Source organism: Spea bombifrons, chromosome 5 (genome assembly GCF_027358695.1).
Source record: "Spea bombifrons isolate aSpeBom1 chromosome 5, aSpeBom1.2.pri, whole genome shotgun sequence".
NCBI lineage: Eukaryota > Metazoa > Chordata > Amphibia > Anura > Pelobatidae > Spea > Spea bombifrons.
The window spans coordinates 82,662,917-82,681,584 of record NC_071091.1 but is presented as its reverse complement, the minus strand read 5'-3'; the positions used below and the strand labels follow the sequence as shown (position 1 = coordinate 82,681,584).

The 18,668-nt window shown below is 38.6% G+C and overlaps 1 protein-coding gene across 2 annotated transcripts; it reads left to right on the top strand.

Annotated features, from left to right (window-relative positions):
* The first annotated feature begins 1,800 nt into the window (after positions 1-1,800).
* Positions 1,801-17,130, top strand: LOC128497822 (ethanolaminephosphotransferase 1-like). 2 transcript variants are annotated; one of them, XM_053468000.1, is made up of 11 exons: positions 1,801-1,986; positions 5,965-6,033; positions 6,754-6,862; positions 10,968-11,042; positions 11,641-11,909; positions 12,490-12,598; positions 13,632-13,680; positions 13,998-14,178; positions 14,837-15,019; positions 15,942-15,994; positions 16,348-17,130. In XM_053468000.1, the coding sequence occupies exons 1-11, from the start codon at positions 1,930-1,932 to the stop codon at positions 16,388-16,390; spliced, it is 1,197 nt and encodes a 398-aa protein (XP_053323975.1). In that variant the 5' UTR covers positions 1,801-1,929; the 3' UTR covers positions 16,391-17,130. The 2 variants fall into 2 exon arrangements, with proteins under 2 accessions (XP_053323975.1, XP_053323976.1); XM_053468001.1 differs by lacking the exon at positions 16,348-17,130 and having other exon boundaries at positions 15,942-16,340.
* Positions 17,131-18,668: the final 1,538 nt, after the last annotated feature.

Sequence of the window (18,668 nt, the reverse complement as noted above, 5' to 3'; positions counted from 1 at the left end):
TTATTGTGTTAAAATATATTGTGTGGGTTTTTAGTCTGATTCCCTTGGGGGACCAAGGCACCCCATTTAAAATTGTTTTGGTGGTGGCAGCATTATATTAGTTATATCATTATAGTTAATTGCGGGTGGTATTAAGGGTGGATATATTTATTTTTATCACTATTTCCGGTCTAGGGCACACAGATAGTGAAGTTTAACTCTTTTACCACCAGAACCAAGTCACACGCACTTGGAGTATGGTGCGTTCGTGACAGATATCCCCTGCAGGGTCTGTCCTATCACTCCGATGAGACACTGATCACAGACACTGTGACCTCTATGCAACAACACATTTTTGGTTTATTTGTTTAAAAATAGAGTTCCAATTCCATCGTACCTAAAGTAAAAATTATACGGCGTTGTCAAGAATAATGTAAACCTTATAGTGTATTCCCTATGTGCTGGGAAAGTATAGAAATTCTATATAAATTAGGTATTTCTGAAACCAGGACACCTGAATCGATAAATTTGGAGGGGATTTTCATAATTTTGTGAGGATTCAGAGGGGAAAATATAAAAAAAAAAAAAGTTTGCAGTAGGACCAGGATACAGTTACATAAACTTTAAATAACAACTAGAGGCAATTAAAGTAGACATTATTAGTACACAATGACAAATTCACTGTCATTAGTTGTTGCAACATTTATGACCTTTGTACTGTAGGAGACTTGACAAGGCTAGCCCCTCCTTGATCTATGCATAAACCTAAGGGTTTCCATGAATAAAGTGTCACCTTTAAAACCTATCCAAAGTCCACAAAATGTTAAAACCTACACGAGTTGTATGGTAAGCCTGCAGGCATCATGTCTAGATGAAAATTATTATTAGTTGTACAGTGAGGGTAATTGGTGCAGTACACAGAGAAAAGCACAACCCCTTTGGTCAGGTGTGAAGAATAATGATTTACATAAAAGCACGCACATAGATACCAATTTCACATGCAAACGTGAAGCTAAAAGAGGGAGTGTATACAACATTTAGAATACAGCATTTATTTTAATCAAGTGATCTGTTGCAAAAGATGGTGAAATTAGCATTTGAATGAATTTCATGTCCTGAAGTCCTCATCCTTCCAAAGGCTGGGAGAACAGCTCCTAACAAAGGGAGAATATTTTTGTTTCTTACTGGTATACACAAAATGTGTGTTATGCTACATATATACTACTTGCTCTACTCATTCAACACCACTTTATCATTCTATTTAGTTTACTAAAAAGTGGTAAAGTGTGGCATCTGTCCTTTGTGTCACTGATTTGTGTCTGATGACCACTATTGTGGAAGTGGGAACTTAAACTAAGATGTTTGAGGACCTGACACATTGTAAGAGTCCATGCTCCGTGGAATCTGTGCTAAAATGTGTATATATTTTAGACTGCCTTGTCAGAATAAATTACCGTAAAACTGTTTAGTATGTTCTCTAAGGACAGCATGACAATTCTCTTTACAAGACAATTCAAAGTGTAATGGCTACATGTTTTGCTATTAAATATTTTAACATCCTTCCTTTGGCCCTTTATTTTTGTAATGTTTGCAAATACTTTAAAATGTACTGAATAATTAGAAAAATCCCAATGAGTTGAAGTATATCATATCGTGTGTACTGCCGTAAGGTAATGAGCTGCATTTTTAAGGCATATGAGAAAACGCAGGGTTATACCTGTGCACGTTAGATACCTGCCTTCTCAGGGAGTGACAGTGGCAACCGGTGTTCCTAGCAGATAAAGGATCAGTCAATGTGCTGGGGTTTGTCACTATGAGCCCTGCCATTCCCACACCTGCAGCTTAGCTACATGATCTATACTTTCTACCTGGAGGAGAAGGGCAAGTAAGAGAGCACGCAAGGAAACGCATAGGAGCCTGTAAACTTAAGTTACAATCGTCATCATCATCATGTTCAGCCACCACTATGTCACCGCAGATCAGCTTGCTGGATTTGACAAGTACAAGGTAACACACTAATACTCTCTTTTTGTGTGCAGGTGCCCGTACCCATGGATGGTATACAGTGATGAATGCTTTGTATAAATAAGATACTCCTTGGGTATTATTTACACTTTTTGTTTCTAATTGTTGTTTACAGAGAGAGTCCATCATCATTATCTATATGCATGCTACATATTCTTTACAGTAACATAGGCCTTTATTTTTGATATGTGAGTAGCGCCGAGAAGTATTTGGAAACATTAACATACTCTCTGCCGTTCTTTTATTGGGTACAGTCTGGCATGCTGCAATTTGTAGTTATCTACTAGCAGAGCCGGATAAATATCAAGAATAGGATCCTGTTTCTTCCTCTGACCTACTTTTTCACTTCGTGTTGCATTCCCATATGATTAAGTGCATGTCTTTTCTGTTTATGTATACTATATAATATTATATAAACGGAATGGGCCAATGAATAATCTCATGTGACGTTTTTGTGGTTTGATTCAGTGTTGCATATGCAGCATTCAGCAAAGCAAAGGTGATTTTTCTGAGGGCATAAGAAGTTTTGATAACAAAAAATGGTTTGAGGTTCAGCGATTGTCCACGTTTGGTCAGCGACTGTTCTGTGGTAATGGTTGGTTCCTCGACTTGAGGACACCTGGTCACCATTTAATTTTTTGACTGCTGTTTGCTGCAGATCTAAGATATAGTTGTCACAAAGTTCAATCTGACATAACTATTACTATCTGCGAGAGCATCTGCATTTCATTTCAATCCAACTCACCAGGACTCCGTGTAGTTGATATTTAACCAAGCTCCTGGAGCACACATTTGATCAATTTTACTGTGAATTTTGATTATCATACTAATCCATATGCTAGATCAGAAACGAAGAAGCTCTGTGGAAGTGCAGGACACATGGGGAAGCACAATGCACACAGATGGGCTTGCTAAATTACGTTATTGTATCAATTCTTAAATTTAAGCTTATAGCATGATAAAATAAGAGTAAGTATGTATCCCTGGCCTCCAGATATACCGTACTTTCCGAGGCTTGTCGTGCCGCCACATTGGGCCTTGCTATTTAATATTTGCAATTTAAATATTTGAGAGCACTTTTTTAAAAATATTCCATCAACTGACAATTTTTCAAATTATTGCCCACAAAAATCACAAATTAAAAACAAACAAAACCATACGGCAGAGATCTGCAAATCTAGAGTCATATTTACTTATGTTTTCTTAATTATTTTAGTGTTCAGCCTTTATATGTTCTGCTAGGCATGACTAATGTCTCCATACATGTGGATCATTATATATGCCCACCTTATCTCCTTTTACAATCTGCTTAACTCTATACAAAACTAACGTTGTAAATGTAGTGAGTGGACTCTTTCATAGTTGTTTGTCTTGGTGAGGACATTGATTCTACTCCGACGTTTATTGCTTTTATCAAAGTGAGTCTCACTGCACCTCCTGGTACGCCTGACAGTTAATAGAAAACCTCTGGGTGACTTCATTGTATAGTAAATAGTCAATAAACTGGCTCTGATAACACAATTGTTACCTTTCTGATTGGGCACAGCAGATGTTACTGGCTTATTAGCCATTTATCAATGGGTAACAGACCCAAATGAAAATATGGAAAAGAATGCATAATACTGTTTGCAGGTAGCCCAATTCATATTCTTTTAGCTTATAAAAAAGAAAGAATTTGCAGATAAGAACAATTTAGCCCATCTAGTCTGACCATTTTTCCGGATTTAAGACCCAGACCTTAATCAGTGCTTTATCCTGTCTTAGATTCAGGACAGGCTATCTAATGTATGTTAATGAATGTTTAAATTCCCTCACTGTATAAACTTCTGCCACTTCTGATGGGAGTCTGTTACATCACATCTAAACCTCTGGCTCTCCAGTTTTGGACAATGGCCACTTGCTCTGACATTTCACCTCTGAAATAAACCTCCCTCCTGTACTTTGTTAAATCCCTTTAAGCATTTAAAAGTTTCTATCACTTCTCCCCTCTCTATTCTTGTCTCTAAGCTAGATATTAGACCAAAAATGATTCAGAGACATTTTTCGTTTTGTTTTTAGTCCATTCATTTTCGGACAATGACATTCTAAACAAAAATTTGAAAAGAAAATTTGTTGTCAGAGTCTCACGCTGTCTCTCTCATGCTCTCAATCGCTCTCTCATACTCTCTCACATGTTCTCATGCTCCCTCACACTCTCTTATGCTTTCTCCCTTTCCTTCTTTCACACTCTTTCTCTCCCAACCTTCTCTGCCAAGCGCTTCTATGTCCCTATCTCCTTTTCCGCATTTCTGCTTCTTCTCTTGCCCCTTCTTGTTCTTCTGTCTTTTTTCTTCGCCCACTACTCCGTGGTATCAGCTCCATTAACCAGGTACTTCTGAGTCTCTGCGCACACCCTCTCTCCTGATTGGAGGAATGGGAGAGGGGCTCTCTGCAATATTCCGGCCTTTTGGGGTAAGTCCGCAGAAGGGCGGAGCCACGGCTCGCGGCACGGGGCAAAAGAGAGAAGACATCAGACAAGAGCGAAGTCAGGGGCAGTGAAGTGGTCCACAGAGAAGGCGGAGAGACATTGAGAGAGAGACTGAGAGAAAGTGAGGGAGCAACAAAATCCAAAAGAAAATTCAGAGCTCTCTTTGTTTTTGTTTGTTTTTTGGGGGTCCCTCCTTGTTTTCATACATCCGTAGAAAATAATGAAATTGGCTAATTTTGTTGAAATTTGTAAGAAACCAAATGCACAAGTATATACACTGTAAATGTATTAAATATAATTTTAATATATATTCAATAAGACTTTCCTTACAGTCAGAGCCCAAGGCAGCTCCCCCGTGTGGGTTTCTATGTAGACCCTTTTTGTAGGGGCTTGTTATTAGTGTTATTTGTCAAATACATTTCAGGCTCCTGCAATACTATGGTTATTGGCTCTTTTTTTTCTTTTAGGTTGAAAGATGCCAGCTCTGCAATGTTTAGCTGCATGCATTAATATTTCCCTGCAATATTGGATTAATGTACCGTATATGTTTCTTTTTTTTCATAGATTGTATATTGTACATTGTGGTGGAATACAGAGTAAGAGGACATGTTTGGTACAGTCTAGCTAATGTGTTCCACTCTGATAATCTCTGAATGAAGTCTAGTTTTTAACATTTCTGCTCTGTTGGTATTTCAGTTAACAGAGTTTATAAAGCTTTCCCTAGCTACAGTGACCTGCAAACACTGTATGTAATCTATATAGCACTATTACAATAGGAGGAGAGTGATCTCTACGAAAGGAAAAATATTATGAAGCAATAAATGTAAGCCAGGTCATCTGTACACATAAGAAAATTGGAGACATAGAGGACTGGCAAGAGACAGTATATGGGAAGCCACTATGAAAATAATCAGATCCCTCTATAGAATATTAAGTCAAACGAACAGACCCCAAATATAGTGTAGCTAGATAATAGCCTTTAGGGTGCCCTGCATTAACACTTGGAAGTTATTACTGTCCCAAGTCAAAGCAATTATAGCTCTCGGTCTAGGTCAAGTAATCCCACTGAACTTGAATTCAACTTTTTCTCAACTAACATCAAAGTAAACTAATGATAAAGCCTTTGCTGGGTGCTGCACATTAACTATTAAGCTTTGAGACCAAAGCCCTCCATGACCACACTCAGACTAGTTTGTGAAACAGTCGACAATAGCACAACTGCGCAAAACCCTGTATTTTGTTTTAACACTGCTACATGGGACTCGAGCAGGACATTTCAGTCCACAAATACCAGATTGCTGGACGTTCAGTATGTGAATGTTACAAAAAGCATGTTTACAAATTACTTATTACTCTAGGGACCTTTGTTGAAATTCTCTGAAATACATCCAAACCATGATAAAAAAAACAACTCTTCTTGTTTATGCCTAAAAATATTGTTGAAAGATTTATTTATGTTATTTCTATACTCATTTTTTAATTCTTTTTTTTAGTACAGTGCTGTGGATACAAACCCATTGTCTGTGTATGTAATGCAACATCTATGGAATAAAGTTGTTAAGGTGAGGATTTTTTTTACCACTTGTGAAAAAATATAAATCTAATGTTTGTGCATCTTCCAAATATTGCCTCCTTTGGATTTCCGCAAATAAAACGCAAACCAACGGAGACGAAACAGGGCTTGGAAATTGTGTCACTTTTCAGACATAACCCCTGCGTCTGAACAATGAAGCCCACCAAGAGTAAGGCTGAGGTATTGGTTGTATCCAAAAAAAAGTTAGTAACAAACTCTAAGGATTAAATCCTAGTACCCTCTCCCTGATCGACAATGGCCACTAGTCGTTCAAAACCCCTATAGACACTTGTAGGCTACATATCTGGGCAGCAATGCTGGTTGGAAGCACGGTTAGCATGAATTTTAATGGTATATTTGGACATTTTGGGCTGGAAGAGGGCATGATTCTTGGAGCAAATCTAGATTGGGAACAAACGCACATTCTGTTTGACCTCCTTCTATGGCTAAGCCTTTTCATTAACAAGAGGAATCTCTGGACCCAAAATATACGCCATAGTATGGGCTTCTGGCGAGTGATGTTTCTTGTTTGGTTTTAATGTGCATTAATGTGTTTTTATGTCACTGTGCCCAGTGATTTGTGATTTTAATGCTGACTTACATGTTAACTAAGTAGAGCATCAATTCCACTATGTTGAGTACTACTAGGCATCTCCCTTTGTTTGCACGTGATTATCCCAGTAACCTGCTTTTATTTTTTCTTCTATAGATTATACCACTTTGGATAGCACCAAATTTATTAACTTTAAGTGGATTTTTGATCGTTTTAGTGAATTATTTTATACTATCCTTCTTTGATTGGAACTATACTGCATCAGGTAAGCACTCCAGATGGATGTACATTTAGGATTCATATTAGTAAATAGAACTAGATGTAAGCACTGTCAAGCCAAGGTTTAATTGAGCACTTGTTTTATGTTAAGTTCATATTGGTATTCATTTTACATAGACAACTATGCACCATACTGAATGCAAATCAGCTCATATATCCTTTAGTTATTAGAGTTAGAAAATTAGGATTTATCCTGTGCTGCTGCCTGTACTGAAAGAAGAAAGCATTCATATGTACACTTCCGGCATGAATACTTATGTTTCACTGACATACATGTGATTGGGGACTAAATGGTTAATTTTAGTATGTTGGCATTCTAACTGTGAATAATACACTGGTATAACAGTGCCCCCCCACAGCCGTTGGGCCTGCAGGCCATGCTCGGTCTGTCCCTGCGCGTGTCTGTGTCTGAGTGCCGGAGTATGACGCCATTCCCATAGCTGATGGCCTGTGGACTTCCTCCTTCTCAGCCAGTTAATGTGTTACTATGTGTAGGCATGTGTCAGGGTTACTCACCTGTTTATAAGTAGGTAGCCCTTTCCTTCCCTGTCAGGATTACTAATCTGTTTGATAACAACCAACTCCTTTCATTATCAATTGCCACCGTTACTCACCTGGTTGCTATCAGCCAGCCCCTTTCCTACTCATTCCCGGCTATTTAAGCAGAAAGGCACATTACCTCCTTGCCCTTGCATTGTTTCTGGCGACAAAGTCTATTTCCTGCTATTCAAAGTATTCCTGTGTATGACCTGACTTGGCTGACTTCTCTTGTGACTCCTGGCTTTGATTCTGACTTCACTGATCTCTGTACTCCTGACCTGATTAGCTGATCTGGCTATTGAGCCCAGCTAGCCTCATGGATTAAGATTTTGGATCATGTTTTATATATATATATATATATTTCTTATTAATAAAGGTGCTTTGCATCATACTTTCTGCATGTCTGGTTTCTGGTCCCTAACATTACCCAAGGGCCATGAATCTAGATGGTACAGGCAATCCATCTATACCTAATATATTCACTAGGTCTATGTCCAACCTGTGGCTGTGGCTTTGGCTGCCGGGCCTCAGTTCCTGCTTCGGTAGATGTTGTAGCCTCCAAACCTGCTGAGGCTAGAGGCATGACTGGATCTGCCCTGCTTCCCCAACCATTTGGCGTGAGCCATCTCAGTGCAGGGAATTTTAAACAAGGTTGGAATATACTTGAAAATGGTTCCCCAGGTCTTTCCCACAGACAGAAGCCAAGTCATTATTTCTTTGCTGTCTGATAAATCCCTAGCTTGGGCAAATCCCTTCTGGGAGACGCAGAAACCCATTGTCCACAACTACCCTGAGTTTGTTGTGTCCTTCAAGAGGGTATTTGATATCCCGGCTCGCATCCACCTCTGCTGCCAATAAGCTTATTTCCATCAAACGGTACGGGAACAGTTGCCGAGTATGCCATAGAATTCCGTACACTGGCAGGAGAGGTTGGCTGGAACAACAAGGCTCTCGTGGCTTCTTTTTCATATGGGCTCTCAGATTCTACTAAGGATGAGATTGCAACCAGAGGTACACCTAATGATCTCAAGGAACCGGTATCATTTGTCATCCTCATTGATACCAGACTCAGAGAGAGACCTCCTTTCAGGAAGCGCCTGCCTGCAGAGGCCTCCAACATGTTTGTACCAAGCTTTTCTTCTGCACCCGTGCCGCCCTCACCTCCCCTGCATCCTGAGTCCTCAGACATTATTCACACACCTCTCTGTTATGGGGAGGGCCTTTAGGAGGAGGGAGGGATTGTGCCTGTACTGTGGCCAACAGAGTCACCTGTTAAAGTCTTGCCCAACTCTTCCGGGAAATGCCTGTACCTAATGTCCTGACGGGGACAGACGTTAAGTGGTCCACAAAGACAAACCGTAGATTCCAGTTGTCCTCTCTTGGACTAAGTCGTCCATCTATACCTATGTATAACTCAATTCTGGGGCTGCTTGATTGTATAAACAAGACAATGTCTTCGTGTTGAAGCAATCAATACCCTTATAGCCTCGCCATCAATGGTAGACCCCTACAGCCAACCCATGTTACCCATGAGACCGTTCCTATATCTAGATTCTCTACATCATGAGGAGATCCAACTCCAGGTGATTTCCTCACATGGTACCATGTCATTTTGGGATACCCATGGTTACAGAAGGATAACCCCACACTCGACTGGCCCAGTGCTGAGGCTTAATCTTGGTCGCCGCAATGTACATCCACCTGTCTCTGAAAACTGATTCAAGTTTTGTGCACATCTGTGGTCTCTTTGTTGCCGTGTGAGTACCGAGAACTCCAGGGCATATTTGACAAGGGTCAGGCCGATGTTTTGCCGCCACACTGGCCTTATGACTGCACAATTGACCTCCAACCTGGTGCCATTCCCCTTCGTGGCCGGGTTTACCCGCTGTCTGTCACAGAAGATCAAGAAACACACACAATAACCCATGTAGATTCTGACTGGAAATCAGGTTTGCTCTTTGAAATACTAGTTTGTAATAAACTGCAGTCCTAGAATTCATGGAGAAACGAAAGGTAATACCGGTTATCCATGTGAATGCAGACCGTTTCCAAATGTGTACACCACGTTTTGATACTAAAATTAGCTGTAGTATCTGTCTGATAAAAGGCTCCGCTCTTCGTGGGAGCCAGGTGAATACTGTTCATTTATCTTACCCTTACGGCAGTAGATTGCAGTTCATGTACTGATAGAATGCACCGAGAATATTGCTTAGTTAACTAATCAGGCAATTCTCTTATCAGGAAATGAAGCTCAGACAAATGACAGGACCTGCTTCAATATCATCCATGGTCCATATGTTGGCAATAAATTTAGGTTAGCTGCATAATTTCCACTCCAAATTCTCACAGCAAATTGTAAATGTATTGCTTTCCTTACAAGGCTCTACCTGAGCCCACCTCAAGTCCACACATTCTATATCCGGCTTTAAGCCTTGAAAGCAACACATCCAGGTACCCCCTTTCTTCCTAGCTGAAATGTATAGTACCCTGCTCAGGATTTTTATGGAGGGAGTTGTGTTGTTTGTGTGGAAATTCCATTCTATTTGACCCACGAGGGCATGTGAATCTATATATATATATATATATATATATATATATATATATATATATATATATATATATATATATATATATCAAGGGGCCCATATACCATGGATAAATGAAAACCAAGAATGCTGTTTATTGTACTTAGAGATTTGAAAACACCTGTCCAAAAATGAGACCTTTGTCAAGACATACTGTTTAAGTCGTGATCAATTTTGTGAACTAGTGTGAGGAGTTCTTAGTGCTTCATCTGGATGCCTCTGTAGAATAAGGCCACTGATTCTCTCTTACTGTGCATATTATATATTTCTGTACAATATGTGGGGTTTGTGTATACATATGAAGCAGCTGCAAAGTTTACTGGTCTACCAGCGGTATGCTCCATGAGACCAGGTTACTCACTTTGATTCTTAAATCTTCAGAATGACATCTTTACCATAACCCGTGCACCTTGTTACATCTATAGGGTTTGTTACGTAGAGGTATGGGCACATTACTAAAGCATGACGCATGTTGTGATCAATTAGTATCGTGTAAGTTAATGCTTTGTAATTGGTTATCATTAAGTTAAATTCTTTAAAACTACCAAATGCTTTTGAGGGGTTTGTGTCTCTACCATGAACTTAAAACCCTTCTTTATTCTATGACTTATAAGACTTGCAAGCTATAAATAAATTGTTCAAATGAGAAAAATATGAAAGTCGATGTTATGCCAGCAATTATAAAACATGAAATAAAATGGTGCAAAAAAGGTGCACCACATATAATAATACATAAAAGATATTCCGAATGTATACTATATAACACCAAACAGAAATATCTCATATGGTATACACTGGGGAATATATTTTTTAGATATTATTATATGTAACGCACCTTGTATTTGGATTTTTTGACTTTGCATTTTCTAACAAGGGTGAGGGACACTTGATGACTTGTCGTAGCTAGTAGGGTGAATTTAGGCGCACCAATCTTTATTGTTATAAAATATTTCCCAACTCTTACAGGCAATGGACATCAGCATATCCCAAATTGGGTCTGGATTTCTGCAGCACTGGGAAACTTTTTGGCATATGCATTAGGTAAGTAATGACAGGACTCTGTGTGAGGTAAGAGGAAGAGAGCTGGAGAAAGCTGCAATAATGACGGGAGAGGGGATAGCAGGGAAGCACATATATGGAAGCTGTATGTACTGTATGCATGCATATGTAAGTGTATGGTGTTAGAGTGTGTGAAGTTAATGTGAGTGTGTGTCAGTATATTGTGCTAGGGTGTCAGGGGTGAACCTATGGTTAATTGTGAGAAAAAAAGAAGGGAGATAACGTGAGGGAGAGTGTGGGTGTGGGTGTGGGAATGAGTTTGCATGTTAGTGTGTGTTTTAGTAATGAACAGTGGGGGGAGGCACTTACTGTGGGCCCTGAAAAAAAAATCACAAAATGCTGTTTTTTTGTGCTAGAATACGCTGCCATAGAATATTATCCTTATGATACAAGGCGTTTCATTCATACCAAGTGGAAATATTGAGGGCCAGCAGTGACATCATCTTTCTCCCATGGTAAAGCAGAAGAGAAAGTAATAACCACTGGCCATTCATATGCTTTTTTGCTTTTTAGATCATCAATAGAGAATAACATTGGCTTACCACCCTTATCTCCATAACGTCCATATCATGTTTTGCAGATTCAATTGACGGAAAACATGCCAGAAGGACACAGTCCAGTAGCCCGTTGGGAGAATTATTTGACCATGGACTTGACAGCTGGACAGCATCTATTTTTCCATTATCATTGTTTTCCATCTTTGGATCCGATTCAGGAGATGCTGGTTTATCAGCAAAGACTATGTATTACGTATCATGTATTGTTTTGTTCACATTTATGCTCTCACATTGGGAGAAATACAACACTGGGATACTCTTTCTTCCCTGGGCATATGATATCAGTCAAGTGGTGAGTTTTTTTTAATATATATATTAAATTTTCATTGCATGTAACACTCACACATTGTTTTAGGGCATTATCCTTTCATTCCTCTTTGTGTACATGTCGGATGGTTCAGCCAACCATCTCATCCACTGGTAACACACATTGAGCTTTTTTGTTATGGGAGTGGGGGGGGGTGTTGTAGGTCATAAGAGAAAATGTAGCCTTATAAAAGAGAAATAGGAAAATTGTAATATGTAATAAGTACGTTTATTTAAAATTGGTATTAGAGTTTGTGTTTCAACAATATGATTTGTTGTTTCCCTTAAGCTGGCATGCAAGTAACTGTAGTTCAACAAATATTTAAGCGCCCCAGTTCAACTACGCCTCGCATACTCATACAGTCTAGCTTAGAAAGTTTTATATGACTAAAAAAGGTATGATAATGTAACAAAAATGGCCTGCAAGAACGTACAGTGTAATAAGGATCGTTAGATAGTCAGCACTTAATATATAGCATGAAAAGGCTGGTGTGTTTGCTGTGTGTAAATACACAAAATTATTTGCAGGGTGCCATGTAACTATTTTATATTTCTTATCTTTCCAGTCTTTGACAGCGGTCTATATTTTGACAGCTGTATTTGGAGTAGACGCTTGGCACAAACCGTTATGGTTCAACTGCTACATGACGGACATATTGATAACATTTCTTGTTGGTAAGTAGAAGGATTATTCCTAACGAATAATATATAATCCAACTATAGAGTATGTCAGCAGTCTGATAGCTGCGACACACTAACACTGTATTATATATAATAGCCTCTCATAGCTTCCAGTTAAGTAACCTCATTCTAGGTTACATTTTCAGGAGATTATCATGAATGAATAGTTTCAGCAATTAGTAAAGTGTATTATATTAATGATATTTTGCCGGTCAGTGCGGAAAGGCTGCAAACTGGAATGATGGTAAACTTGGGTGAGCTAGACCTTGGTCCATCACCCTGAACCTGCACAAGAACATAACTTTAGAACAGCGTCCTCACAAGTTTCCATCCTAATGAAGCATTTTTCCCCTTCTTGTTTGTCTCCTACTCTTGAGTTGGGCCAGGAATCGAGCATGGATAGTGGCTCACTCCGCTCTACCTGCGAGACAGACCCATTGTTTTTTAGAATTATCATATCTCGCCCCACTGATTAAAGAATAATCTACGTGAAGTTGGGCATTGGTGAAGGTGGCTGTAGGCTAGAAACTATAATATGATAAAGCTAAAGATGAATGAATCACAGCTTTATTTTTTTTGTACCCCTGTGTGTTTATAAAAATAGGTATGAAAAGAAAGTGTGTATATGTTGTACTGTATTTATTAAGTCTCTTTATGTATATATACAATATATATATATATGTATATATATATATGTATATATATATATATATATATATACTTTACATCAGACTGTTATATACAAAGGTTTGTACCTTAACAAATATTTACACCCAATTATCTTGAGCTGTATCCCAAAAATAATTTGGATATAATACTAAAGTACCACTCCTCCTTCCGATAATGTTTACACAGACATGCATGCACATATAATTTGTTTGTCTCCCCCTTCCCTGTTTGTTTATTTGTATGTTTATTGCCAGTTCTTCCCAGCAGTGATATGGGCAAAATATACTTGTGCTACGTGTAAGACATATTAATACTTACACATGTAGCTTGTGACTCTAATGTCTTATTTATCTTGTAGGCTGCAGCCTTTTAATTGCCTTTCCACAGACAGTGTACAACATATATCTGTAAGTCTGCATCTATTTTCTCATTTGTGTAATCATTCATTTGTTATGAGTGTAAAGCTGTGTGAAAGGGAACACTGACCCTTTTGGGCTCTTACTTAAGTTGCTCTGAATTACTCCAATGGTTTATTCCACGGATCCATTTAGCATTTCTGAGATCTAATCTATGCTGGTATCAAAAGCCAAATTCTATTTGTGGCTATCAAACATCTCAAAATAGTAATTAGGAATGTATTATGGGTGCTTCTTAAAACCATATATTTGAAAAACTAAATGTAAATCCATACCCTACATTTGCCGCCTTCTTTTATCTGCTCCAGAGGATATAAACAGAAAACCTTGCTGAAGACATCAGTGTACGAAGCCCTTTTACCATTATTCTCTCCGGCCCTGCTATTTCTTTTGCTGACTGTCTGGGTTATATCATCTCCGTGCGGTATCCTAGAAAAACAGCCTAGATTGTTTTTATGGATGGTCGGGGTAACTTTTTCTAACGTCACTGTGAGTATTGATAATTTTCTGGGTAGCCTATTACATACAACACAAATTGTCAGTTAAACTATATAGTGTATGGACTCCAATACATTTTATTATATGCAAATTGATAAATGCATTCTTTTGTTGTTGGAGATAGACAGTGAGGCTCCTGTCTCATGTGTCTCCTCCTGGCTACCTTTTCTGGATCCAGGAGATGTAAGCAGGTGGCATACATACGTATATTTGCTGCACATGCTCAGTATTTATATATATATATATATATATATATATATGTCCAAATACAAAAAGGAAGCACTCACCTGAACTAGCATTAATAAGCAACAGTATTTAGCGTTAGGACCCACCTACATTGTACTTTGGCGTAGTGGTGGGCTTAGCATAATATGGCCATATAATGTGACTAAAACTCCAATTTTGTCATCTTAGAAAGGTGTTTTTAAGTAGCTTTAACTACAGTCATGAGAGTTTATAACCTATTTGATGTGAGTGTGCTAATTTAGAGATTGTGTGTATATATATATATATAGATGTATAAATACATTTGTTGTGCTAGTTTGGCATCATCTTAAACATAACGTAGACAGAAGCATATGGAATACCACTGCAGCTGTACTAATGGTTTAATGGCGGCATTCTTTATTATTGTAATGTACTTTCACAGTGCCGAGTGATTATCAGCCAGATGAGCAACACAAGATCTGAAGTGTTCCACTGGATGCTGCTGCCCCTGTTTCTGGTAGTGATGGCTGCTGTGTCGGGCTACTTAGGACAAATGGAGGACTTCACCTTCATTTTCTTCACTGTTTTTGCTACTGCTGCACATGTACATTATGGGGTTTGCGTGGTAAGAACTTTATTCTATAAAACTATATAAACTATATAAGTGTTTAGGAGCAACTCATGAGCATGGGTGAGCTAGCAAGGAGGCAGGGGGCAATTGCCACTTGGACTCCTTTGATTGAAAGAAACTTGGCCGCTGCCATCTGAATGTCTTCGGTAGTAAGGGTTTTAGGCAGCATTTAGATCCTGCCTGTATCATCCCTTTATACACTCCATTTTGGGAAATATGTATTGGTCAGGACTGGGTTGTGTACACTGAGCCATCATTAGCCAAATTATCTGGAGCAGTATATTATTGGGCCTCTAGCTTTGTTTTACCCCCTGGGCTGACTATCACGACTATATTATGGGGCTCGGGGGTCAGAGCTTGGTGAGTGAGCCCAGTTTCATGTACCAGATGGGGTGAGTTAAAGACTTAAGCACGCTACAGTTTATGCTAGGGATGTGCAGCACCCTCTGGTCCCTGCAATAGTGCAACAATTCTGCTTTCCATGTAATAAAAATATAATGTAGATGACATGCAATCCAGAAACTGCCCCATCAGCATGCATTAAATTGCCCCCCCTCCTTATCACTAAAACTAAAATCTTCTCACACCTTTACAAATATTTTAGCAGCCTGATATGCCTGGTTTCATCACAACTACATTGAATTCACAAGTTATATTGCTAGATGCAGAAAGAGAAGCAAAATTAGCCATTTTGTCATTTAGACCACTAGGTCACTTCTGTATGATAAGGATCGGTAGGGTGTTCAGAATATCCCTGTTCTATAAGCATGAATATGATGACCAGTACTCTTACTGGGTCAGTTAACATATTAAACCTGGGTAGGGTGTCCACATGTTCTGCTGTGCTGATTTCAGGTAGATTTTGTAAGTTTATCAACTTATTTGCTTCACTAACCAAACATTTTGTTTATTGCAGGGGAGACAACTCAGCAAACATCTCAACATCTACATATTCTCCTTAAGGAAGCGGTATGCAGACTGAGTGTCCAAAGTGTTTTTTCACATGCAGGTTTTATCTCTCTGTTGCTCTCAAGAACTGTAGCCAACCCTCCATCCTCTGGTGGAATCTTTGTTGTGGATCCTAGAGATCTCCAGTAACAGAGCATTCTGTCTTCCAACACTGAGCCAACTCCTAGGGCAGAGTCAGAGGAGGACAAGTACATAATACAGACCACACCGTGCACACATCTTGCTTATTTCTCTAATATGCTCCACAATCACCATAATGAATTTGATAGGTCACTTAATATTTAAAATCGTAGAATATTTCTTCCACAAGGTTACTGAACAAATAATATTCATGTGACTTTATTTTGTCTTAGGGGAAAGAATGTGAATATGCCTTCGATCCCAGAGCCATATTAACAACCTGAATGGACTTAAGCCCTGTCATTTATGTAGGGTGTGCAGCCTTTATTTATTTCCACCCTTATGCCTTTGGTTTACATGGTGTGAACATGGGATTTGAGGGTGAACCAGAAATGGCCTTGGCTTTCTTGGAACTAAAGTGAATGGCTTCTACAGGGCTCGGACAACCTTAGCATCATAAAAGCACCCAGTACTCCAATCCTCCATTGGGACCAGCCAGCCGAGCAGAGCATATACCTCAGAGCTTTTATCCAGCATTCATCAAACATAAGGCAATAACTTACAGTACTTTGGAATCCATACGTGGTGTACCTTAATATGTACATGTAGAGATCCCGTAGGAGTAAAGAATGGATCTAAAGGCTTAATTGAAATTGCATACCTCCTAAGCTACATTTTCATAAAAAATATCTGGCCTTAAACACATCATTTTTTAAGTATTTTGTCCCTTATGAAGACTTGTGCGATTTGTTTCTGGAACCTTGCTTTATGTTGTTTCATGTATGTGTCTTGATATTCTGAGTTTACATTTTTGCTGATTTGTTGTGGTATTTTTATTCAATGTAAAGAGATTCATGGATGTACTGTGGTTAAGGGCTTTATGACTGATGTTTTAACAAGAGGCAGGCAAGATGTAAACAACAACAATAGAATGATCAGTAACAATATGTAATTATGTGCACACCGTCTAAACCTACAGTAGACCAAAAATAAGATAAAGTACAGAATACCGTAAATTGCTGAAGCCCAAGCTTCTTTTCTAAGTTACCTGTCAATTTGTAATCCATTTAAATTGTCAAGTAAAAAAATAGTATGACTTTCCATGATAGGATTTTAATTCAAGGGTATCTTTATATAACCACAACGATCTGTTTAGCTCGGTGTTTTATTGTGCTTTTTCACCCAGTAACCCATTGAACTGGAACATCAAACCACCAAATTCCAACAAAAGCATCTGAAAATATGGGCTGTCATTGTTAATAGATGCAGCACCTCGGGAGTTGTTTTATGTATTGCCACAAAAGTGTAGAACTTCGGCTAGACGCTAAACAGATAAATACAAGTGATTTTGTGTTCACAAGATAGGAACGTTTTTATTGCACAGGATAATCATCTTAATGGGATATTAGGGTCTGTATTGTTCTTGTTCAAAAGAGATGTTTGATATTATAGGTATCCTTTTATCTATGTTTGGAAAGAGGGAGTTTTAGGAGAACAAGATGTAATTCCTTGGTTTTATTCCGAGTGAGGACACTCACTGGCACAGAACGCTCTTTTGGTTAATCATCAACTCAACGATTGATCTGTGTATTTTTTAGAGACCAAATACCTTATAATGTATAATGGAAATCAGAATCATCCCTTTATTCTTCAGACCCTGCTGTAATTATTATTATTTTATATACCCGTCCTTTGTAAACTAAAGTGGGGTGCATGGAAACAAGTGTAATAAAGTGCAATAACATTGGTGTTAACATGTCACTAAACCTGCACCCATAATCATTTATAAAACCATTTATATTTTTTATATATATTATATTCCGTTCATAAACTACTGGGCACAAGATTACATGGTTTAAGGATTAGTAGGACCACACATGGCATCTAAAAATAATCCTAGATTTCCCCATGTCTGTCCTGCAAAAAACCCCAGATAGGCGAGGAGTGTTTCCGTTCTGATGAATCATAAAGCTGCAGCTGGATTTATCCTAGTTTTATCCATATCGCTCCATCCCCAAAAAGAAAGTCATCGGGAAACAGCCACCTGCTAGTATTCAAACAGGTATCTTTACGTTGGCTTAGTGTGGAGGAGACTCGCTGTTTTTAAAGCCAAAAACACTCATTATGTAGACTGATCGTCACAAATGCAAAAGGTCAGATCTAGTAAACAAAATAAACATGATTTTACACATTAACAAATGTACAGGTTGGAGTTGTTTGGTGTTCTTCCTCTGTTGGTTTGGCATAGTTAATGTCATCACAGGCCCTCATAACACAAAGTGAACAAGCCAACTGGAATGCCGCAAACTCATTCTCTTCATGGGGCGACACCGAGCGCTGTAACAATAATCACAATGAAAATGTTGGGGGTTGGGCATTGCCCATTCCATGTTTAATATCAAAGAACTACAATTTTAAGGCAAGACAGGAGGCTTCATATTTTGCATAACTTCCTTTACTCTCACAGTAGCAGCAAAGAAAGAGTTAACATCATAAGTGGAACAACCAATAGAAAAACATTACATGAGAGGTATATAAACCCCTAAGCCATCCT

Excerpts from the sequence above, each read along its gene's own strand:
- LOC128497822 (XM_053468000.1), top strand. The coding sequence starts at position 1,930 with ATGTTCAGCCACCACTATGTCACCGCAGATCAGCTTGCTGGATTTGAC. Across the intron at positions 11,910-12,489 it reads CATATGATATCAGTCAAGTG|TCTTTGACAGCGGTCTATAT; the intron begins GTGAGTTTTTTT and ends TTATCTTTCCAG. Across the intron at positions 15,020-15,941 it reads TACATTATGGGGTTTGCGTG|GGGAGACAACTCAGCAAACA; the intron begins GTAAGAACTTTA and ends TGTTTATTGCAG.